The sequence below is a fragment of the Phyllobates terribilis genome, unplaced genomic scaffold (genome assembly GCF_046119375.1).
Source record: "Phyllobates terribilis strain yellow unplaced genomic scaffold, ASM4611937v1 Scaffold_12__6_contigs__length_324123572, whole genome shotgun sequence".
NCBI lineage: Eukaryota > Metazoa > Chordata > Amphibia > Anura > Dendrobatidae > Phyllobates > Phyllobates terribilis.
In genome coordinates this window covers 8,052,389-8,076,842 of record NW_027362772.1, presented here as the reverse complement: position 1 = coordinate 8,076,842, position 24,454 = coordinate 8,052,389, and the positions used below count along the sequence as shown (strand labels likewise).

The following is a 24,454-nucleotide window of genomic DNA, read 5'->3' as shown; positions in this document are numbered from 1 at the left end:
CACCCAACCAATAACCATGAGGGGAGAAAAAGGTTTTTGTTATCATTCATATTCTCTGAAACAAGGCGAAGAAAGCAAAAATTCAGCCGGGGTATGTAAACTTTTGAGCCCAACTGTACCATTTGTCAGAATGTATAATGTATTTCGTCATTTGCTAATATAGTACAAATAACATCGATATCACATGTATACCTTCAGGAATTCTATAGTATAGGATTTAGAAGCTTAAAAGAGACCTAGACATTATCTTTGCAGTTCTCGCGAAGCACAACCGGATCTATCAATCCAAAAGGCCCATCGATTTTCAAATTTAGTGATAGCATTTCTCTTGAGATATTTCTTTCCAAGTTTAGGAGAAAGTTAATCTTGTTTATGGACTCTGGGATTGTGGGGGTCTGGTCTTTTATCCAGTGTTGAGCTATTAATTTCTTGGCCATATATAACATTTGAGAAACAGCAGATTTACCATGTTCATCAATAACTAAATCTTTAATAAACCCAATATGCATACCAAAGGAGTGACGTCTATTTGTGCTAAGTACATTCTGTTTATAGTGTCTTGTACGCCCTTCCAAAAGGATTCCAAGTTAAAACAAGAGCAAAGCATATGTAATAAGTCTGCTGAGTTTGTCTTACATCTAGCACAGTGAATGTGGTCTAAGCCCACGATCAAATAGCAATTTATGTGTTCTATAAACTTGATGCATCACCTATAGCTGGGAGAGTCTGTGAAGTTCCCTTAATCCCTTTACCCCCGAGGGTGGTTTGCACGTTAATGACCGGGCCAATTTTCACAATTCTGACCACTGTCACTTTGAGGTTATAACTCGGAAAAGCTTTGAAGGATCCCGCTGATTCTGAGACTGTTTTTTTGTGACATCTTGTACTTCATAATAGTGGTAAAATGTATTTGATATGACATGCGTTACTTGGTGAAAAAAATCGGAAATGTGAAGAAAATGTTGAAAATCATGATCCACCCGCGTCTGTTTACATGTTAAATGCTGCTGTCAATCTCTGACAGCAGAACTTAACAGCGCTGCGCCGGAAGCGCGTCACTTACCCCGCCCATCGGTGACCCCGTCACGTGATCGCGGGTCACCGATGGGTGGGCATGACAACCCTGGGTCTGCTGCAGAGCCCAGTGGTTGTCATGTAAAGATCGCTATGAGCGCCACCTAGCGGTCGATCCTCATTACTGCTACATAGAGGGGATCTGTTCATCACCTTTATGTAGCAGAGGCGATCAGGCAGTTGCTGCTTCTAGTCTCCTCTGGAGACTATAGAAGCATGCAAAAAGTTTAAAAAATGTTTTTAAAAATATTAAAAAAAATGTTAAAAAATAAAGTTTAAATCACCCCCCTTTTGCCCCATTCAAAATAAAATAAAATAAACCCCACATAAACATATTTGGTACCGCCGTGTTCAGAATCGCCCGATCTATCAATATAAAAAAGAATTAATCTGATAGGTAAACGGCGTAACGAGAAAAAAATTCCAAATGGCAGAATTACGTTTTTTTTGATCGCCACAACATTGCAATAAAATGCAATAACGGGTGATCAGAACAACGGATCTACCCCAAAATGGTATCAATAAAAACGTCAGCCTGGCGCGCAAAAAATAAGTCCTCACCCGGCCCCAGATCCCAAAAATTGAAGACTCTACAAGTCTCAGAAAATGGCGCCATTTTTTTTTTTTTTTTTTTTTAACGCAAACTTTGGATTTTTTTTCCACCACTTAAATAGAAAAGAACCTATACATGTTTGGTGTCTACGAACTCGTAATGTCCTGGAAAATAATAATGACAGGTCAGTTTTAGCATCCAGTGAACGTGGAAAGAAAAAAAAAAACAACTGTGGAATTGGAACTTGGAATTTTTTTCCCGTTTTCCAGTACACAATATGGTAAAACTAGCAACTGCGTTTAAAAGTACAACTCGTCCTGCAAAAAATAAGCCCTCACAAGGCCATATTGACCAAAAAATAAAAACGCTATGGCTCTGGGAACAAGGGGAGTGAAAAACGAAAATACAAAAAAAACGGTAAATCCCAAGGTCATGAAGGGGTTAATAACCCTTCAGGTGAGTCACAGGAATTTTTGGAATGTGGAAGAAAACCATGAACATTTAACTTTTTTTCACAAAAATTTAAATTTAGACCCTAATGTTTTTATTTTCGCAAGGGTAACAGGAAAAAATGGAACAAAAACTTTGTTGTGCAATTTCCCCCGAGCATACAGATACCCCATATGTGGGGGAAAACCACTGTTTGGACGCACGGCAGGGTTCGGAAGGGAAGGAGCGCCATTTGACTTTTTGAATGTAAAATTTGCTTCAATAATTAGCGGACGTCATGTTGCTTTAGGGGAGCCCCTGATGTGCCTAAGCAGTGGAAACCCCCCACAAGTGACCCCATTTTGGAAACTAGACCCCTCAGGGAACTTATCTAGATGTGTGGTGAGCACCCTGAACCCCCAGGTGTTAGAACTCTCCTGTTAGTTTTTTTTTAGTTTGCTGGTCACATGACCATTTTTGCCTATTTAATCCGGCTCCGCCCTCCTGGCTTTGCTGGACTTCATTGTATTTACTACTCTTGAGCTAGCTTGGTGCTCTGTTGCCGTTCTCTGTTAGTTTTGCTAGGTCTTCTGACCTCTTTGCTTTTTGTTGTGTGTTTGTCTTTGACTGCTACTATTTCTGCTAGGAGGTGTCCAACTTATCCCAGTCCCTAGTTCTTGTAGGGATCCCTCCCTCTCATCTATAGGTCTTCGTACAGACTAGCCGAGGACTTTAGCGGGTCTGATCGCAGGATCAGGTTCCCCGTTACATCGTAGGGATCTAGTTTAGTTCTATTGTAGGGACAGATCTCCTGTCTTTCCTTAGTCCCTGTAGCAGATCATAACAGTAAGTCCAGCCCAAAAAGAAAAAAGAAAAAAATTTTCTCTAAGGAAAGACCTCCAGTTTTCCATCATGGTCTCGGTTCAAGATTTGGCTCAACGCTTGCAGGGACTCTCTCTGGAGGTGGTAAGGCTCCAACAACACGTGAGTAGCTGTTCTGGAGCACATTTTGTGGAACCTAAGGTACGTCTGCCTGATCTATTTTTTGGTGAACAACAAGATTTTTTTTCTTTTAAAAATGCTTGTTTATTGTATTTTCGTTTGAGACCCGGATCCTCTGGTGATGAATCACAGTGCATGGGGTTCATAATGTCACTTTTGCGCAAAGATCCTCAGGGATGGGCCTTATCCCTCCAACCTAGTGATCCGTGCTTTAGATCAGTGGATAGTTTTTTTTTCTGCTTTGGGTTTGTTGTACGATGATCCTGATCGTGTCTCATCTGCTGAGTCTGAATTGAGACATCTGAGGCAGGGATCAGGTAATGTGGAAAAATATTGTTCTCACTTCCGTCGGTGGTCTGCCCAGGTGGGGTGGAACGATTCAGCTTTGAAAAGCTTGTTTCTTGCAGGGCTATGTGAAAGGGTTAAGGATTTACTGATTGCTTATCCCACACCTGGAAACTTGCAGGAGGCAATGCAATTAGCTATACGGGTGGACAGGAGACTGCGTGCAAGGGTTAATGAGAGCAAATCCTCTGCTATGTCAGCTCCAAGTCCTGAGAGGGTCTGTGCTGACAATGGAGAGCCGATGGAGATTGGGGCGATGGCACCCCGCTCTCAGGAAAAAGACCGCAGGCTTTCTGAAGGTTTGTGCTTCTATTGCGGAAATTCTGGTCATTTGATTAAGAACTGTGTGCTTCGTATGAAGAAAGAAAAAAAAATGATCAGTCATGCACGTATAGCCTGTTTAAATTCTAAGGGTGTATTCCTATCTGCCACTACTGCTGCTCAGGATGAATTAATTGAATTTCGGGTATTTGTGGATTGTGGTTCTACTCTGAATGTGATTGATGGGGGATTCTTGGAAAAACTTAGATTAGAACCTAAACTTTTGTCATCCCCTATTGCTGTGGTTTCTGTTGATGGCTCTCCCTTGAAGAGTGTTACTCATAAGGTCTGTGAATTTCCTCTCACTATTAATGGTATTCATCAAGAGAATTTGGATTTGGTGGTATTGGATAATTTGTCTTCTCCAGTAATATTGGGGTTACCCTGGTTAAAATTGCACAATCCTGTACTGGATTGGTCTACCAATGAAATTAAGTCGTGGAGCCCTAAGTGTTATGACAAGTGTTGTAACGGGCGCATTGCTGCTGTGGATAAAGGGGAATTACCTGTACCTATTCAGGATTTTTGGAAAGTTTTTTCTGAGAAGGAATCGCAAATTTTGCCTCCCCATAGAGACTATGATTGTACCATTGAATTTGTCCCTGGAGCGACTCTTCCTAAAAGTCGTTTATTTAATCTTACTATTCCTGAGAGAAAGGCTTTGGAGGAATACATACAGAAAAGCTTGGCCGCCGGTCACATTAGGCCTTCCAAGTCTCCTGTGGCTGTTGGATTTTTTTTTTTAAAAAAAAAAGATGGCGGTTTACGTCCTTGTCTGGACTTTCGTGAGATTAATAAAATTACTGTACGCAATCCTTACCCACTGCCATTGATTCCTGATTTATTTAACCAGTTAGCGGGGGCCAAGTGGTTCTCTAAAATTGATCTCCGGGGGGCATACAATTTGTTGCGCATGAAGGAGGGTGATGAATGGAAGACTGCTTTTAACACTCCTGTGGGTCATTTTGAGAACCTGGTTACGCCTTTTGGTCTTACCAATGCACCAGCATTTTTTCAGAATCTTATTAATGACATCCTTAGACCTTTAATCGGCAAAAATGTGGTTGTGTATTTGGATGACATTCTGATTTATTCGCCTGATCTGGAGTCTCATTGGCGGAGCGTACGTGAGGTATTACAGTTATTAATGGACAATTCGCTTTTTGCTAAGCTGGAGAAATGTGAGTTCGCTGTACAGAGAATTAGTTTTTTGGGCTACATTATCTCCAGTGAAGGTTTTGAGATGGACCCGGTTAAAGTTCAAGCTGTGCAGGAATGGCCTAGGCCTATTGGTTTGAAATCGATACAGAGGTTTTTGGGTTTCGCCAATTATTACAGAAAATTCATAAAAAATTTTTCTATTATTGTCAAACCGCTGACCGATCTCACCAGGAAAGGTGCTAATGCGGTTCAGTGGACTTCTGAGGCGATTGAAGCTTTTGTGTTTCTAAAGGAGAGGTTCACCTCTGCTCCCATCCTTATGCAGCCTGATGTGACTAAGCCGTTTTTGGTTGAGGTTGATGCTTCTTCGGTGGGGGTCGGTGCGGTGTTGTCTCAGGAAAACAAGGATGGAGTACATCCCTGTGCCTTTTTTTCAAAAAAATTTTCTGAGACTGAACTTAATTACGATATTGGTAATCGGGAATTGCTGGCGATTAAACTCACATTTGAACACTGGCGTCACCTCTTGGAAGGTGCTGTATTTCCCATTCAGGTTTTCACTGATCATAAAAATCTGATCTATCTTGATGCTGCCAAGCGCTTGAATGCCCGTCAGGCTAGGTGGGCACTTTTTTTCTCGCGGTTTAATTTTTCCGTTACTTACATCCCGGGTACCAAGAATGTTAAAGCGGATGCTTTGTCTCGCAGCTTTTCTCCCATGGTCGGTGTTGAGGAGGAAGAGGAGAGCATTTTACAAGAAGGTGTTGTGATTGCTGCTTTGGACTCCGTTTTGGAGGATGAGATTCTTAAAGCTCAGGAGAATGCCCCATCTAACACTCCCCATGGGAGGTTGTTTGTGCCTAGGACCTTTAGGAGAGATTTGTTTGTTGAGTGTCATGAGTCTCGGTTGGCAGGTCATCCAGGAATTTCTGAGACCAAGAGACTTGTAGGTCGCAGTTTTTGGTGGCCTGGATGGCAGAAGGAAGTCATTAAGTGGGTGCGCCAATGTACTGTGTGTGCTAGATCCAAGTCTTCGCATGCTCCTGCTGCGAGGTTGCTTTGCCCTCTGGAGGTTCCTAGTGCACCTTGTACACATCTGGCTATGGACTTTATTACTGACCTTCCCCTGTCTGAAGGTTTCACGGTCATCTGGGTGGTCGTGGACCATTTTAGCAAGATGTGTCACTTGGTTCCCTTCATCAAACTGCCTTGCGCTAAGACACTCGCTAAGGCCTTTGTCAAGGAAATTGTCAGACTACATGGTGTTCCTACTGACATTGTTTCTGATAGGGGACCTCAGTTCGTGGCTCGTTTTTGGTGTGCCTTTTGTGACAGGTTGGGAGTTCATTTGTCGTTTTCATCCGGATATCATCCTGAGTCTAATGGCCAGACAGAAAGGAAGAACCAGGATGTTGAGCAGTTCATGCGTTGTTTTGTGGCAGACAATCAAGAGGGGTGGTCTGAGTTTCTGCCACTTGCTGAATTTGCTCTTAACAACCATACATCCTCTTCTGCTGGGTGTTCGCCTTTTTTTGTTGTTCTGGGAGACATCCGTCTTTTGGGTCATTCTCCAAATTGGTATCGGCTGTGCCTGAGGAGGAGAGTTTTTCCGGTGATTTGGAGAGAGTTTGGACGGATGTGCGTGGTAATCTTCAGGAGGCTAACAAAAAATCTAAAAGGTACTTTGATAGGAAACGGCAAGAGGTTTTGTTGGCTGTTGGTGACATGGTTTGGTTGTCCTCTAAGAATCTGCGATTGAGGATTCCTTCTAAAAAATTGGGTCCCAAGTTCGTAGGGCCCTTTAAGGTGCTTCAGATAGTTAACCAATCTGCTGTTAGGTTGGAGGTTCCTACGTCCTGGAAGATTAACCCGGTGTTTCATGTTTCTCTGTTGAAAAAAGCTGATGTGTCGGATGGTGACGCCTCTGCCACTGTTCCTCCGGTGGTGGAGGACGGGGAATATGAAATTTCCCGCATCCTAAATTCTAGACGGTATAGAGGGAGTTTGCCGTATCTCATCGCTTGGAAGGGTTTCGGACCTGAGGATAACTCATGGGTGAGGGCGGATGATGTTTCTGCTTCCAGACTTGTCAGAGCGTTTCACAGGAGGTTTCCTGATAAGCCTGGGCCTAGGGGATCCGGAGGATCCTCATAGAAGAGGGGGTACTGTTAGAACTCTCCTGTTAGGTTTTTTTTAGTTTGCTGGTCACATGACCATTTTTGCCTATTTAATCCGGCTCCGCCCTCCTGGCTTTGCTGGACTTCATTGTATTTACTACTCTTGAGCTAGCTTGGTGCTCTGTTGCCGTTCTCTGTTAGTTTTGCTAGGTCTTCTGACCTCTTTGCTTTTTGTTGTGTGTTTGTCTTTGACTGCTACTATTTCTGCTAGGAGGTGTCCAACTTATCCCAGTCCCTAGTTCTTGTAGGGATCCCTCCCTCTCATCTATAGGTCTTCGTACAGACTAGCCGAGGACTTTAGCGGGTCTGATCGCAGGATCAGGTTCCCCGTTACATCGTAGGGATCTAGTTTAGTTCTATTGTAGGGACAGATCTCCTGTCTTTCCTTAGTCCCTGTAGCAGATCATAACACCAGGTGCTTCACAGAATTTTATAACATTGAGCCGTAAAAATAAAGTTTTCACATTTTTTCCACGAAAATGTTTTTGGGACTCAAATTCTGCATTTTCATAAGCATAACAGGAGAAATTGTACCAAAACATTTGTTGTTCAATTTCTCCTGAGTACGCCGATACCCCATATGTTGGGAAGAACTACTGTTTGGGCAGACGGCAGGGTTCGGAAGGGAAGGAGCGCCATTTGACTTTTTAAATGTAAAATTTGCTTGAATAATTAGAGGACGCCATGTCACATTTGGGAAGGCCCTGATGTGCCTTAAAAGCGGAAACCCCCCACATGTGACCACATTTTGGAAACTAGACCCCTCAAGGAACTCCTCTAGATGTGTGGTGAGCACCTTGAACCCCCAGGTATTTCACAGAAGTTTATAATGTAGACCCGTGAAAATAAAAAAAAACTAACTTTTTCCACAAAAAATGATATTTTAGCCCCAATTTTTTTATTTTCACAAGGGTAAGAAGAGACTCCAAAAGTTGTTGCGCAATTTGAACTGAGTACGCCGATACCCTATATGGCTATGTGCCCACGATGCAGAATTGAAGCAGAACATTTCCGCAGCATTTCTGCATGTCCTTGTCCTTGCGTTCTTTAAGCTTTTTTGCAGCGTTTTTAACAAGCGGATTTGACTTGCATTTTTCAAATGCATTGAGTAGTCAAATCCGCATGCGGAAACGCACAAATAATGGACATGCTGCGGATTTTTCTGCACAGAAAATCCGCTGCGGAAAATTCCGCAGCACGTGCACAGAACATGCAGATTTTCATTGGGGACCATGGGGCACGTATTACCAAGTGTTTTAAAAGCGTTTCCGCTGCGGAATTTCACGTGTATGGTAGGCAATTCCCACGTGTTTTTTTTTTTAGCTGTATAACAAACGCGAAACATATGGGGCGGAGACTCGAGCATGTCACTTGAGCACCCGCGATACTAGGCGCATACCCGAGCACCTGATGAAGTCAAGTAGCGAGCACTTGCGCTCAACACTAGTCGCCATATTGTCATTTTTTTTCTTTACTGCTAACCCTAACACAACCCTAACCCCAACCCTAATCGTAGGTCTAATCCTAACCTCAACACAACCCTAATCCTAATCGTAACCTTAACCCTAATCCCAACATAATCCTAACCGTATCCCAAGGAATCCATTCACTATAATGAGGCAGCAAAGTTACTCTGGAGTTCGTCTTGCCTTTGTTTAGTGGTGTCCTTTCAGAGGTTTACAAAACTGTGGCTAAGGGCACTTTTATGCACGCCTAATAAAAAGACAGACACTGGGATCACAGGCCAGACGGCGTCCACCGTGCCTCCATCTGCCTCATTACTGGGAATCTTCCGTCAGGGGTTCCGTCTGAATAATTTATTTCAGAGATTTACACAGAAACCCCGGTGTAAGCGCTCAACACAGAGCGCAGGATAAATGTGAGCCGAGCCTTACTGCGATTTTTGGGAGGCAGAAGGAACAAATCAGCAGCAGGTGAAGAATTGGTTTTATTTATTTTTTACGCCGTTCCTCGTGCGGTATAAGTGATTAGACAACTTTATTCTTTGGGTCACTGCGATTACAGCGATACCAGATTTATATCTGATTTTTATGATTGAAAGCTATCATACACTATAAGACTTTGCAAAAAAAAAAAAAAAGACTAGTTTTTGCATTGCCATATTTTGAGAGCTATAATTTTTCCATATTTCGGCCGACAGTCATGTAAGGCTTGTTTTTTGCGGGACAAGTTGACGTTTTTATTGTTACCATTTTCGGGCATGTGACATTTTTTGATCACTTTCTATTCCGATTTTTGGGAGGCAGAATAAACAGAAACCAACAATTTTATAGAAGAATAATTTTTTTGCATCGCATAAATTTATTTTTCGGCTGAGGAAACTGTCTGGCAGCTTGTTTTTTGCAGGACAAGATGACGTCTTCAGTGGTCCCATGTTTATTTACATTCGTCTTTTTGATCGCATTTTATTTCACTTTTTGTTCGGCGGTGTGATGATGATAAAGCACTGTTTTTTGCCCTTTTTTTTTTTTTTTTTTTTTTTTTTTTTTAACCGTGTTCACTAAAGGGGTTAACTAGTGGGACATTTTTATAGGTCAGGTCATTCTGGATGCGGTGATGCCAAATATGTGTACTTTTATAGTTTTTTTTTTCAGAATATTTATTGATGGGTATATATATATTAGTACAGACCAAAAGTTTGGACACACCTCATTTAAAGATTCTTCTGTATTTTCATGACTATGAAAATTGTACATTCACACTGAAGGCATCAAAACTATGAATTAACACATGTGGAATTATATACTTAACAAAAAAGTGTGAAACAACTGAAAATATGTCTTATATTCTAGGTTCTTCAAAGTAGCCACCTTTTGCTTTGATGACTGCTTTGCACACTCTTAGCATTCTCTTGATGAGCTTACATACAGTATAGACCAGTGGAAATCTGTGCTTTGGTCTGATGAGTCCAAATTTGAGATCTTTGGTTCCAGCCACCGTGTCTTTGTGAGATGCAGAAAAGGTGAACGGATGGACTCTACATGCCTGGTTCCCACCGTGAAGCATGGAGGAGGAGGTGTGATGGTGTGGGGGTGCTTTGCTGGTGACACTGTTGGGGATTTATTCAAAATTGAAGGCATACTGAACCAGCATGGCTACCACAGCATCTTGCATCATATATATTTTAGTCCCACTTTCACTTTCTGCAGTCTGATCGCAGGTATAAGGGGTCTCTGACCCAAGAGCAGAAACGCTTTTGTCCCTCTGCTAGCTCGCTAAATGCTGCAATTGCATCATTTATGGGGTTAAAATGACGGAAGCAGAGCGGGCACCGCTCCTGGCACTGAGTGATGGGTGTCAGCTGTCAGAATCAGCTCACACCTGGTGGCTGTCGTACCCGCACAGCCTCTGTGCGGGTGCGATCCGCCAAATGTAATAATTATTACTTATAATGTCAAAAAGGGGTTAATGATTACATAAAGGAGCCAGAGGAAGGCCAAGGAGTAGAACAATAGAGCTTAGGTGGTAAATAAGTTAGGTATCAGATGAGTATAAAGGCATGTTAGGTATAGGGCAGAGACATATCAGCAATATAGGGCCCCACTCAGATAAGTAATGAAGCTTATTAAGTAACAGGGCAGAGACATATAGGGAGTACAGGTGCCCAAACAGATCAGTATAGAAGCATGTTGTATGATCTTGCCAGGTGGCTTGTCTGTCTGCACAACGTGTGCTGGGTGGCTACCTTTAATGGAGCTGTGAACTGGCGTTCTGGTGCTCCCACTCCTTCGTCTCGTGCATCTGTCTCTGGTTGCAGCTGGAGGGTTTAGGTAAGTTTCCGCAATGCGGAAGTGCGTGCGTCATACCCGCCCACCGGAAGTTGTCATGGGCGGGTGACATGGCACAGGGACTGGGTCTGTTGGGTAGTGCCTGCTCACTGTATGGTCGTGTCACATGTAGCGTAACCATTGCGATGGGCAAAGTCCGCGCTTGTGCTGTAGGTTATGTGCGATAGTTTTGTTATATTGTCATCACGGTGTGTGGATGAGCGGCAAAACTGAGGTTGATCTTGGTGGGGGAAAAAAACTGCTTCTTTTGGTTGGGTTAAATGGTGCCCTGGATTAAAGCAATAATGGAGAGGGATGTAGGAAATGTATGGAGTCTTGTATGAAACTATACAGTGTGAGGGTATGTCCCTTGTATGTACTTAGATTTGCAAGAATGACACATAGGAGCTGTGTGTAAGAAGGGGAGGGGAAGGGGTGGAGGAGATCGGAGTGGGAGGGGAAGGGGTGGAGGAGATCGGAGTGGGAGGGGAAGGGGTGGAGGAGATCGGAGTGGGAGGGGAAGGGGTGGAGGAGATCGGAGTGGGAGGGGAAGGGGTGGAGGAGATCGGAGTGGGAGGGCAGGGGAGAGGGGAAGGGGTTTGAGGAACTCCCTTGGAGAGGGGGAGTAGGAGTGGGTTATAGAGCTGATCTAGCGTGTCTGAAAAAAAGATCAGGTTAGCCAATCTATTTCATGGTTGAGAGCCTTGAGGGACCGTGTATGAAGGGCGTGGATCTAGAACCACTCCCGCTGTTTAAGGATTTTAATAAGGTTATCACCTTGTCTGGGTCTGGATACTTGTTCGATCATCTGGAACCTGAGTTGTTATACTGTATACCTGGCGAAATGATAGGGTAGTAGTAACCAGGTTTTGCCACAACGGATAGTGGATTTGTGTTTGACAATGCGGTCCCTGATGTGTTGAATAGTTTTCCATACGTATTGTAGACCACATGGGCATTTGACTACATATACCATGAAGTTAGATTCTCTGCAGAATGAATGAGGCCACGTATGGTGACAGAAGCAGATGCCGCAGGAGCAGATCCCAGAGGTGATGAGACCCACCATTTGCAGAAACCTTAATATGACAAAATGACAGAAAATCAGAGCAGTAGAAATCCCCAGAAAGTGACTCCGTTTTGGAAATTATAACCCTCAGGAAATGAATCTATAGGAGTAGTGACTATTTTGACTCCACAACCACTTTCTGGAAATTTGCACGCCTGGATGTTGGAGACTGAAAATTGCAAATATATTATTTTATTGCCCAACACATAGTGTTCATATTGTACTCCAGGAGATACACACACACACACACACACACACACACACACACACACACACACACACACACACACACACACACACACACACACACACACACACACACACACACACACACACACACACACACTATAAATTAAGTGGGTTCTTCTTACTAGAGTAATGCCAAATATATGGATGCTAAATGTGGTTTGGGCGCACTGCAAGGCTTAGAAGCAAGGGGGAGATTGGAGTGATATTGCTGAATTGGGTTATGGAAGCCATGTTGCTTTTCAGGAGCATTTGAGACCATAATAATGTAGAAACTTCTGTTTTTACACTGGCAGATGATGGACCACGCTCTACTGGTTCATGCTATGAGGTTTTCTATTAGACTGTGAACTGTCAGTGTCTTAGTGAATAATTCAATGTTATTACGTAACTTGCCATTTCTACAGACAGTTTAAATGTTCAGAAATATAAAATTCAAGGATATTTTCTTCAAAAATAATAATTGGTTTTATTCTTGGCAGATGACTGTACCAGGAGATCAGAGGGACAGCTGACCTCTTCAGTTTCTAAATCAGATGATCTTGAGATCCCACAGGATACAATTGAAGTGAATGCCGTTACTCCAGATTTACCATCATCCCTTCACAACAAAGATTTGTCATCGGATTCTTTAAAACAGGTCCTGACTTCTGATTCATTACCGACTACTAAGGAAAATCACAGTCACAAAAGAGGCATTAACAGACGAACTGCTCCTAAACGAAACAAGCCATTTTCACAGTCAGACTATGGAAATAGTTTTCCCCTCAAAAAGTATTTTCTTAAACATCAAAAAATGTACACAGGAGACAATCGAATTTCCTGTTCCAATTGTGGGAGATGTTTTAACCAGAAATCGGATCTTGTTAGTCACCAGAGAACTCATACATTGGAGATGCCATTTTCATGTTTAAAATGTGGGAAATGTTTTGTAAAGAAAATATATCTTCTCAGACACAAGAGAACCCACACAGAAGAGGAGCCTTTTTTATGTTCCAAATGTGGGAAATGTTTTAAATGGAAAAGAAATCTTGATACCCACCAGAGAACCCACACAGGGGAGAAGCCATTTTCATGTTCAGAATGTGGAAAATGTTTTGTGCAGAAAATATCTCTTCTCAGTCACCAGAGAACCCACAAAGAAGAGAAGCCTTTTTCATGTTCAGAATGTGGGAAATGTTTTAAATGGAAAGCAAATCTTTTCGCACATCAGAGAACTCACACAGGGGAGAAGCCATTTTCATGTTCAGAATGTGGGAAATGTTTTGCAAAGAAATCAAATCTTATCAAGCATCTGCGAACTCACACAGGGGAGAAGCCATTTCCATGTTCAGAATGTGGGAAATGTTTTGTAAATAAATCAGATCTTATCAGACATCACAAAACTCACACAGGGGAGAAGCCTTTTTTATGTTCAGAATGTGGAAAATGTTTTAAACATGAATCAGATGTTGTTAAACACCAAAGAACCCACACAGGGGAGAGGCCATTTTCATGTTCAGAATGTGGGAAATGTTTTATAGCGACATCAAATCTAATCAGACATCAGAGAACCCACACAGGGGAGAAGCCATTTTCATGTTCAGAATGTGGAAAATGTTTTAACCAGAAATGTTATTTTGTTAAGCACCAGAGAACCCACACAGGGGAGAAGCCTTTTTCATGTTCAGATTGTGGGAAATGTTTTAACCAGAAATCAAATCTTATCAAACATCAAAGAACTCACACAGGGGAGAAGCCATTTTCATGTTCAGAATGTGGGAAATATTTTACACGGAAATCAACTCTTAATAAACATCAGAGAAGTCACACAGGGGAGAAGCCTCTTTCATGTTCAAAATGTGGGAAATGTTTTAACCAGAAAGCGCATGTTGATAGCCACGAGAGAACCCACACAGGGGAGAATGACTCAACTACACCCAACTGGTCTCTGTATACACTAGAAAGGCCTTAGCTGCACAACTTAAAACACCACCTCGGACCTAACTACCAAATAGACAGTTGAGGAGTTTCTCGTATTTCCTGAGGAACCAGAGGGGAGTCTGCAACACACTGTCAACAAGGGGAAAGAAAAGTGTGACATAAGATATGAAAAACCCTGAGTGAGAAACTAAAACACATTCATATAGGGCAAAGAAGGCAAGCTAATGAGAACCAAAAATAAAAGGAGCAAGTATAACTTCCCAGAAACCTAACAGTGGTAGAAGGAAAAGGTACTGGGAGAGAAAGCAAACAGACCAGGAGGATTATTTCACCTTTGTGGTGAAAATTACAAAATTCATCTTCGCCCACAATTATTAGAATTTGATAACATAACAATATATATCTACAAGAGACTGGTACAGCAATAGGAAGTAACATGGCTCCACAGTACGCAAATCTTTTAATGGCCAAGCTTGAAAGTGACTTCTTGTCCACATGTCCCATCAGGGCTCTTGCCTACTACCATTACTTTGATATTTTAATCATCTGGACGGAATCTGAGCAACAGCTTAAGACGTTCCATGAACACTTTAATCAATTTTATCTCACCATTGTTAAATATTAATTATGGATATTCATTTTATTCTTAATTCTGAATTCTGTACCATACATAAGATTGCATCAGCCATCGTGCTGGGGTTTCTAGATGACATGCGCTATTTGTGTATTTTAATTCAGCACCATAATTAAAAGAACAGGTGCTATATGACAGGCCTATAAAAGCCCATGTTAGAGACAGGGGGGGTCTCTTGCCATTCCACAGGACAAGGATATGTGTGTAAACCAGCTGCTGATGTAGGCCCAAGGAAACACGTTCTTTACCCGGACACATGGTGTCATCCTGAGACGTGCTGGACACAGACATATGCAATCTACCATCCAGGATCCCAGGGAAAGATGGGTGAATCTCAATTATTAAGCTAATTATGGACAAATGGACAATCACTCTGTAACTATTTAATTATTTTATGTAATCATTCTTTTTAATGGACAATCCGAGAATAAATCGATACTTTTTTTCCTAAGAATATCGTGATAGTCATTAATCGATCACATCTGATAAGAAGTCCTCGATAGAAAAAATATACGGAAAGAAGTATTTTTTTACAACCATCAACTTAACACTCAACTACTCCTGTACTGAAATTAACTTTTTGGACACCTTCATTAAGCTACAGAACAATGAAATAGAGACATCCAATTAACCGTCCAACATACCTTAAATGGGTCAGTTCAGTTTCCATCCAAAACACATAAAAAAACTGTATGGGCTAAAGCCAAGCCATCAGATACAATCGGATATGTTCCAACCCTATGGACAGAGACAAACACCTTGGTGGCCTCAAAAAGACCTTTTTGAACAAGGGCAACCTGGTGCCTCTAGTAGTCACCTACAATCCAAATTTGGCAGCGCTAAAGAGAGCTGCATGGAAATTACAACCTTTATTACAAAAAGATGCCCGGTTACAATCTATATTTCCAGATCTCCCACTTCTCTGTTTTAGGCAGTCCCCAAATCTAAAAAGCATAATTGTCAGAAGCTCCCTGTCCTCTCCAATAGCTACATGAACCTTTCCCTGCAACCAGAAAAAATGTAAAACCTGTCCATTTATAATGACACTGACAAGATAAAGATCCTAACTCACATCAGGACCCCAAGATCTTGGGTACTTTCAGCTGCATCACATGTAATGTACTTAATTATATGTATCAAATGTCCAGCTGGGGGTCTTTATGTAGGGGAGACAGGGCAAAAACTTAGAACAAGGATGAATTCTCATCGCCACACAATAAAAGAAAAAAGAATAGATATACCTGTGGCCAATCATTTTTTTATCCCTGATGACAGCATCATAGACATGAAATTATACCAAAAATAATGAGTATATAATGGCCCAAATAAGAACATCAAGAATGTCCATGCTAGTGCTCAAAATGCAATTATGTTTATTAATCGGTTACATTGTGGACAGCTTATACAAATCTTGGAGACAATAACAGGATAAACAAAGGACTGAGCAGAGAGCCAAGGTAGGGGAAAAGAATAACACGAAGGCAACAGAGGGGAAATAAAGTGCATCTGGTACAGTTAAGGGTCCTTGTGCAAAGTAGCAAAATTGGGTCCCAGTATTATGACAAGGGTAAAAGAATCCGTCCCTATATCCCTCTCTAAAGTGCTAACAGGTCCCCAAATGTAAATTATTGCTCACCCATACTGTATCCAGAAGTCATGCGTCCCTCCATGTCAAAGTGCAGCCCTGACACGTGTTTCGCTAGATGCTGCTTCCCGGGTCATGTGGAGAGGAGTGTGCAAATGGGGAGTTTTATAGGAGCGCCTCTGATGCTTAATTGGCATCACCGGCGCATGTGAGCTGTGTCAGGCCGGTAGAGGAGCAGTGAGGGGGCATTTCCGAGTGGCCACGGGTCAGGAAGAATGACTTCCTGTTACGTCAGAGACACGTGACCAATCTGATGGAAGCCCCGCACACATGCTCATTGCCAGCCCCACAGCACCCATGCGCACTGCCAAATCGGCCATCTTTGTTCAGGCAAGTTAAGGACAAAATCTGCTCTTCCCACCAATAAAAATAGACATGAAATTACTTGTATTGCAAGGTAACTTCAGATCTCAGAGAGACAGGAAAATGTGGAAGTACAAACTTATGACAATCTTTGACACACTCTGAGCTGGAATGAATGTGTCGCATGGATTTATGTCTAGTGTTGAGCCACCCCCGTAGTGTTCGAGTTCGGTTCGGTTCGTCGAACACCCGTGTGTTCGCCGAACTGTTTGTCGAACTGTTCGTCGAACACCTTCGAACACCGTTAAAACCAATGGCAGGCAAACAAAAACACATAGAAACACATAGAAAACACCTTCAAAGGTGTCCAAAAGCTGACAAACTGCTCAGAAGACACAACTAACACATGGAAAAGTGACAAGTACATATAGTCATGCGAAAAGAAAAGAGGTGGAGGAGTAAAAGGAGGGGGAGACACAGATATAGGCATGTCATGCCCTTCTAAAATCCAAAAAGTGAGAAGCCGAGACGGCCAGTCCGCTCCTGCCCGTGCCACCTCCGTGTCGCCGGGTTTGTGCCAGAGCCGCGGTGAACCCTGACGGCCAGCCCCCCTCTCCCAATACTGGTGCCTGTCCGCTGGTGGGTCGAGAGAGCCCCCCTGTGGTGGAGGCAGCTCTAAGCTTTTTAATTTAAATTGTCCCTCTAATTTGAATGAATACACTTTAAATCCATTTACAAGGATCTATTGGAGGGCAAGTCTCATGCCAGCAGCCGCGTAATTCCAGCTCCAGTAGCGTCCACTAAAGCTGCTGCAGTTAAAAAGCTTTTATAAGGATCGAGCTCGGCTGTCCACCGCAAGGCATCCTAGTGCCAGTCCCAGCCCCTATGCCTTGGGGTGCCTCCTGATGCTCTTCACTAAGTATCCCGTGGTCCCGAAGCATTTCCTTTGAAAAAATTAAGTGTCCAAACTACAGGTGGTGTAGCTTGCTTAACAGCCGGGATAATCCGCTGACTAGCAGACACTGCTACTAGGCACAAAGTATTTCCTGGACTAGATGCAGTTAAAAATTTGTAAGTAGATACTCTCGTTGGATGCTGAGAAAGCATTCCATAGAGTCTCCTGGCACGCCATATATGATTCTCTTAAAAAGCTTGGGGTAGGGGTCTAGGGGACCCTTTTTTAGCCAAAATCACGGCCCTGTATCACAATACGTCACCTAGGCTGAAGATAAATGGAACTGTAGCACCGAGGGCTCGGTTGCTACAGACGTATTGCACCTCACCCAGAGGTGTGATATCTCACTCTCAGATAAGGATGGAGTGTGGATCAGGACCCGACACCTGCATGCATTACACCACATTGCCGTGGGGCAGGGCGACCAATATGCCCCTGAGATGGGCACGACAGTCCCTGTCCCTGGCTGGAGTGGGGGGAGGGAACACTGAGGAAGGGGAACCCTGCAGTGCAGGAGCAGGGAGGAAGCAGTTCCTGGGTGCATTGAGAAGGGAGTATAAAAGGTGGGCACCATCTTAGTTCAGTGCAGAGAAGTCTGAGCAGAAGTGGCAGGGAGCAGGGGCTCTGCATGAGCTCTGCTCCGGAGGCGGGCCTAGTAACAGAGGCCCAGGCCTGCAAGAGGGAGAAGGAAGGAAGAGGAGCGGAGAAGGCTCCAGGAACGAGGAATGAAGGGATCCCAGGGGTGCGGACGGGCGAGTCGCCACCGCACGCCCGAATCCACCTGCGTGGAGGGGTCAGGCCAAAGGGGGAGACCGGTCCCCGAACTAGTGGAGGCAGGAAACGACCCTCAGCTAGAAACCGGAGGCTCTGACATTTTATGTGGCGCAGCCCCTTGCTCCACCCACTAGGAAGGCACCACATAGGGTCAGGGAAACTGGCGCCAAGTTTACCAAGAGGAGGCCCGAGGCAGCCGGACAGAAGTGTTGGTAAGAAAGGCCAGACAAAGGACACACAAAGGGGGTCCTGTGAAGCGCTCCAAAGTTATCTGGGAGTTGTCTGAGCCCCTCACCCGGTGAGCACAGTACGACGTGGGCAGCCGTTACCTGCAGACGTGGTCTGGATAATAAGAACTGTGAGTAAAGGCCGTGAACTGCATCACTGACTCCGTGTCGTTACTGCTGCTGCCCTGCACCATCACCCCCATCCTCCGCATACACTGCCCTGAGGCTATACTCCTCCCGTGGGGAGTTATGCTACGCTCTGCTGCACCCACAACACCAGCCTTAGCGGTCTGCCCTGTAGCGGCGGTTCACTCTGACCGCAATCCACGGGTGGCGTAGTCGGACATTTAAACATCAAAACCACATAAATAGTTCCGCCACTGGTTTGACCGCCCTGAGCCACGGAACCGGATCGCCGCCACGAAGACTACAACCACCAGCATCCACCAAAAAGGGTCCTGCTCCGGGTGTCCCAAGGCCCAGGGGGTGCGTCAGAACATTTTCATCACCTTTCACAATCACCAATGGGACAAGGCAGGGATGTCCTCTGTCCCCTCTCTTATACATCCTAGTGACGGAGCACCTGCTCTCATCAATTCGCCATAACCCCAATATTAGGTGGATTGAGGTGGGAGGCACCGAGTACAAGTGCTCTCTATTTGCTGATGATGTCCTAGTATATATCACTCAATCACATATATCCATCCCTGCTGTTATGGCTGAAATAGATCACTTTGTTACATGGTAAAATTTTAAAATCAATGCAGCGAAGTCTGAGGCCCTCGATGTCTCCCTCCCTAAATCCATATAGGATTCCATCCAGTCCAACATTCCCTTTGCCTGGCCCTCACAGGGTATCAAATACTTAGGAATTCCTATTCATAGAGACCTCTCCCATCTATGTTATCTTAATTTTGGGCCCTTTATTGAACAATTCCATACAGACCACGGTTGGCAAGTTAGAACTGTAAGATTCACTACGTGAACCACTGGTGTTTTGTGGAAAAGCACATGTACACCGCGTTCCAAATTATTATGCAAAAAGTGTTTAGGAGTGATAAGGGAAGAATTTGTTTGTTTGTCAGTTAAACTCATTGATGGTGATGTGTGTCAGGGCTCTTTATATCACTGTAAGCAATTGCAGACACCTGTGCTAATTAGTTTGGCAGGTGTGTCCAATGAAAGGCAAGACTACTTAAGAAGGCTCTCTCACATTATTAAGCAGCCTACATTTTCTGCCAAAATGGGAAAGAAAAAGGATGTGTCGGCTGCTGAGAAGCAACAAATTGTGGAGTGTTTAGGTCAAGGCATGACTACAATCAACATTGTGCGATGATCAGGATGAAGTGTCTTGGCAATCAAGAAGTGTTTAGCTGATTCACAGTACACACGTGTGCGTGCTGATAAGGGCAAATTGAGGACTCTTTCCTACAGGCAATTACGTCAGGTTGAAAGAGCAGCGGCAAAAAAGCCTTGTCATAGCAGCAGACAAGTTTTTGAAGCTGCTTGTGCCTCCAACGTCCCCCGAACAACAAGATGCAGGGTCCTTCAGAGGTTTGCAGCTGTGCATATGCCATCCTGTCGACCTCCTCTATCCACTTCACACAAGCAGAAACGGCTCCAGTGGGCCAAACATTACATGAAGACTGATTTCAAAACTGTTTTGTTCACGGATGAGTGCCGTGCAGCGCTCGATGGTCCAGATGAATGGAGTGGAGGATGGCTGGTTGATGGACACCCCACGCAAACACGGCTACAGCGCCAACAAGGAGGAGGTGGAGTAATGTTTTGGGCTGGAATCATGGGGAGAGAGATTGTCGGCCCCTTTAGGATCCCTGAAGGCGCTAAAGATGAACTCCATAATGTATGTGGATTTTCTCAAACAGCACTTCCTGCCATGGTTCAAGAAGAAGAACCGTGTATTTCACAGCAAGATCATTTTTCTGCATGATAATGCACCATCTCATGCTGCACATAAAACATCTGCATCTCTGGCTGATATGGGCATAAAAGGGGACAAACTTATGGTGTGACCCCCATGCTCCCCTGACCTCTACCCCATTCAGAACCTTTGGAGCATCATTAAAAGGAGTGTCTATGATGGCGGGAGGCAGTTCACATCTAAGCAACAGCTCTGGGAGGGTATTCTGTCCTCATGCAAAACAATTGAAGCAGAAACCATCCAAAACCTGACAAATTCAATGGACGAGAGAGTTCAGAAGCTCCTTTCGAACAAGGGGTCCTATGTGAAAATGTAACATCACCTAGAATAAAGTTTTGAGTTGAAAACTGTTTGATTTCAGTTTCTAACAACCTGCTAATGCTTATAATTTCAAAAATGACCATTTTTTTGGTCTTTATTAAAATGAAAAGGTTGATCGAAAAGTTTGGGGGATCTAAGAGTGTGGCAACCCAGTAGTCATGATTACTTCGAATTCTGACAATATGAGGGTCATGCTGCAGGTAGTGCAGCAAGAAGGCACTTATGTGTCTTGCGCATCTCGGAGCCCCAAAATTATTTTCCGGGCTAGATGCAGCTAAAAATTATTTTTAATTTTAAATCTGGTGAAGCTTATTATAGATGGCCTAATAGGATCAGTGCTGCACACTGCTACAAAGCCCAAATTATTTTCCAGTCAAGATACAGATAAACATGATTAGTAATTTGAAAGCTTAAAACGGTTGGTAGGGTGATTTTAACCAATCATCAAGCTTTTACTCTCCCCAGGATGACACAGGGGTAGAAAAGTCGTTTCGGATCCATGATTTGTTCATCTTTATGAACGTGAGTCTGTCTACATTATCAGTGGAGAGCCACGTGCGCTTATCTGTCAGCACACCACCAGCAGCGCTGAACACACGTTCAGACAGAACGCTGGCTGCGGGGCATGACAAGATCTCCAAGGCGTAAGTGGCTAGCTCCGGCCATTTATCCAGATTGGAAGCCCAAAAAGAGCAAGGGTCCAGTGACACAGTCGTGGCTTCAATGTTTACTTGGAGATACTCCTGTACCATCGTCTCTAGGCGTTGACTATGTGTCAGACTTCTTGTCTCCTGTGGCCTTGCAAAGGATGGGCTAAAAAAGTGGTGAAATGATTCCGCAAAATTGATGTTACCAGCAGATACTGTGGTTCTGTTACGGTTTGAGTGCTGAACACTTGACGGTCCCACGGTTGGCAAGTTGGAACTGTGAGATTCACTACGTGCACCACTGGTATTTTGTGGAAAAGCACATGTAAGATTCTGCAACAGTCTCTGCTGATACTCCTGCATGCGTGCATCCCTTTCTATGGCAGGAATAATTTCTGCAAATTTACTTTTGTACCGGGGATCTAACAGTGTGGCAACCCAGTAGTCAGGATTATTTCTAATTCTCACAATTCGAGGGTCATGTTGCAGGTAGTGCAGCAAGAAGGCACTCATGTGTGTTGCGCATCCAGGAGCACCAAGTCCCTGTTGTGTTGGTGGCGAGGTAACAATCATGCTTCCTTCCTCTGTCCTCTCCCCCCAACCTCGCACAACAGAAATGTGATCAAGGTCTCCCTCATCTGATGAGTCTTCCATCAGTTCGTCCTCCACTTCTTCCTGGGCTCCTGCACCTTCCTCACTAGTTTGGCTGCTACCATGCGCCCTGGTAAAATCATCTCCCCCACCCTCACATGCCTGCCGCCCTGGTGCTGCCGACCGTCTGGACCTTGCAGATGTTAGCCCTTCCGCATACAACTCCTCCTCCTCTACTTCCTCCACCTCCTCTTGTGCCACCACCTGACTCCGAATTCTGTTTAACATGTGCTCCAGCATGTAAATCACCGGAATAGTCATGCTGATAATGGCATCGTCAGCACTAAACATCTTCGTCGCCATTTCAAAACTGTGCAGAAGGGTGCATAGGTCCCTGATCTGAGACCACTCCTCCAGCGTGATTTGCCCCACCTCTGAATCTCGTTGGCCCAGGCTATACGTCAGAACGTATTGCACCAGGGCTTGTCGGTGCTGCCACAGTCGCTGCAACATGTGCAGAGTTGAATTCCACCGGGTAGGCACATCGCATTTTAGCCGGTGAAGTGGCAGGCCCAACGACTTCTGTAGAGATGTAAGTCGCTGAGCTGCGGGATGCGAACGGCGGAAGTGAGCACACAGCGACCATGCCCTCTGCAGAAGGCCATCTAGTCTGGGATAGTGGGCTAAAAATTGCTGGACAACCAGGTTCAACACGTGAGCCATACAAGGCACGTGTGTGACATTGCCCCGGCGAAGGGCCGCACCCAGGTTTGCAGCATTGTCGCACACGGCCTTCCCTGGTTTCAGGTCCAGTGGAGACAACCATTTATGAAATTGGTTCTCCAGAGCTGACCACAACTCCTCAGCTGTGTGACTCACATTTCCCAGACATTTCAATGTAAAAACCGCCTGATGACGTTGAGCCCTACTGCCAGCATAGTAAGGAGGTGTGCAGGATCCCTTCTGCGCAGTTAGAAAGCTTGTGGCATGACCAGACAGGCTTTGGGTGCAGGTGGAAGACCGAGAGGAGGTTGAGGAGGCAGAAGCAGTGGAGGAAAAATGACATAAAGAGGATTGACGCACAACTCGTGGGGACGGCAAGACTTGGACAGCAGCCCCTTGTCCTGCTGTCACCATAGTTACCCAGTGCCCAGTCAGCGACATGTAACGCCCCTGTCCATGCCTACTCGTCCAAGTGTCTGTGGTGAAATGCACCCTGTCACACACAGAGTTTCTCAAAGAAGCGGTGATGTTGTGTGCGACATGCTGGTGGAGCGCAGGCACACCTTTCTTTGAGAAGTAGTGCCGACTGGGCATCTGGTACTGGGGCACTGCGACGGACATAAGGTCTCGAAAATCCTCTGTGTCCACCAGGCGGAAAGGCAGCATTTCTGTAGCCAAGAGCTTGCAGATGGTGAAATTCAACCTCTTAGCTTTCTCATGGCTAGGAGGAAATGGTCTTTTACTTGTCCACATCTGAGGGACCGAGGGCTGGCTATTGTGCTTAGACGGGGTTGATAAGGGTGTCCCCGGCAAACTGCCGGTCTGTGAGGAAGATGCAGGCGGACATGTTAGGTTGCCTTGATCCAAAGGTGGTGCTATCGATGTCGGACAGCGCTCAAGACCAGCTGGTGTTACCACCTCCAAAGAAAATGATGACCTGCCAATCACGCTGGCTGTTGCGGGTAAAGAGGTGGCAGGTCTGCGCCCCAAAACAGGTGTGACTGCTGTCCCCCCAGTCACAGAGGATGAAGAGGCCGCGGATGCACAAGATATGGCAGACGGTGGTTGGCCCGGCCGGCTAGACCGCATTGTAGCACACTGAGCTTCCCACTGCAACTTATGCTTCATGTCCATGTGCCGGTTCATGCATGAAGTACTCAAACTATGTATTTTTTGGCCTCTACTTAGCTTTTGCTGACAAATGTTACAGATAACACGAGTTGGGTCATCTTTATCGATCTGAAAAAATGCCCAGGCTATGCAAGGCTTAGCACCCATGCGACCTGAAGAGCCACCACGACTTGTGGTGAGAGGCAGAGTTGTGTTTGAGGATGCAGTTGTTGACGTGCTTCCAGTACTACGTCTCTGTCCAGGAAGGCGCAACCTGACCTCGTCGTCACTAGCATCTTCCTCCACCTCCTCTGCTGACCTCATCTCTTGGCTGACTGTGGGTTGACAGTAAGTGGGATCTCCGACCTCATCATCATCACCCTGTGCGTTATCACACCCGTCGTCCTCAGAGCCAACCTGTTCCTGCCCTGACAAAAAACTAAAGTTGTCGCTCCAATCAGGTATTTGAGTCTTATCATCGTCTTCCTCATTGT

At 44.6% G+C, this 24,454-nt stretch overlaps 2 protein-coding genes across 2 annotated transcripts in view; one reads left to right on the top strand and one right to left on the bottom strand.

The window, feature by feature from the left end:
* Window positions 1-14,287, top strand: part of LOC141172877 (uncharacterized) — a 41,222-nt gene extending 26,935 nt beyond the window's left edge. Inside the window, exon 9 of the mRNA XM_073657499.1 lies at window positions 12,648-14,287. Coding sequence (XP_073513600.1) covers window positions 12,648-14,119 — 1,472 coding nt within the window. The 3' untranslated portion in view covers window positions 14,120-14,287. The remainder of the gene's footprint in view (window positions 1-12,647) is intronic.
* The window catches only part of LOC141171888 (gastrula zinc finger protein XlCGF66.1-like), a 469,561-nt gene that overhangs the window by 300,946 nt on the left and 144,161 nt on the right, over window positions 1-24,454 (bottom strand). The gene's annotated exons all lie outside the window — the stretch shown is intronic.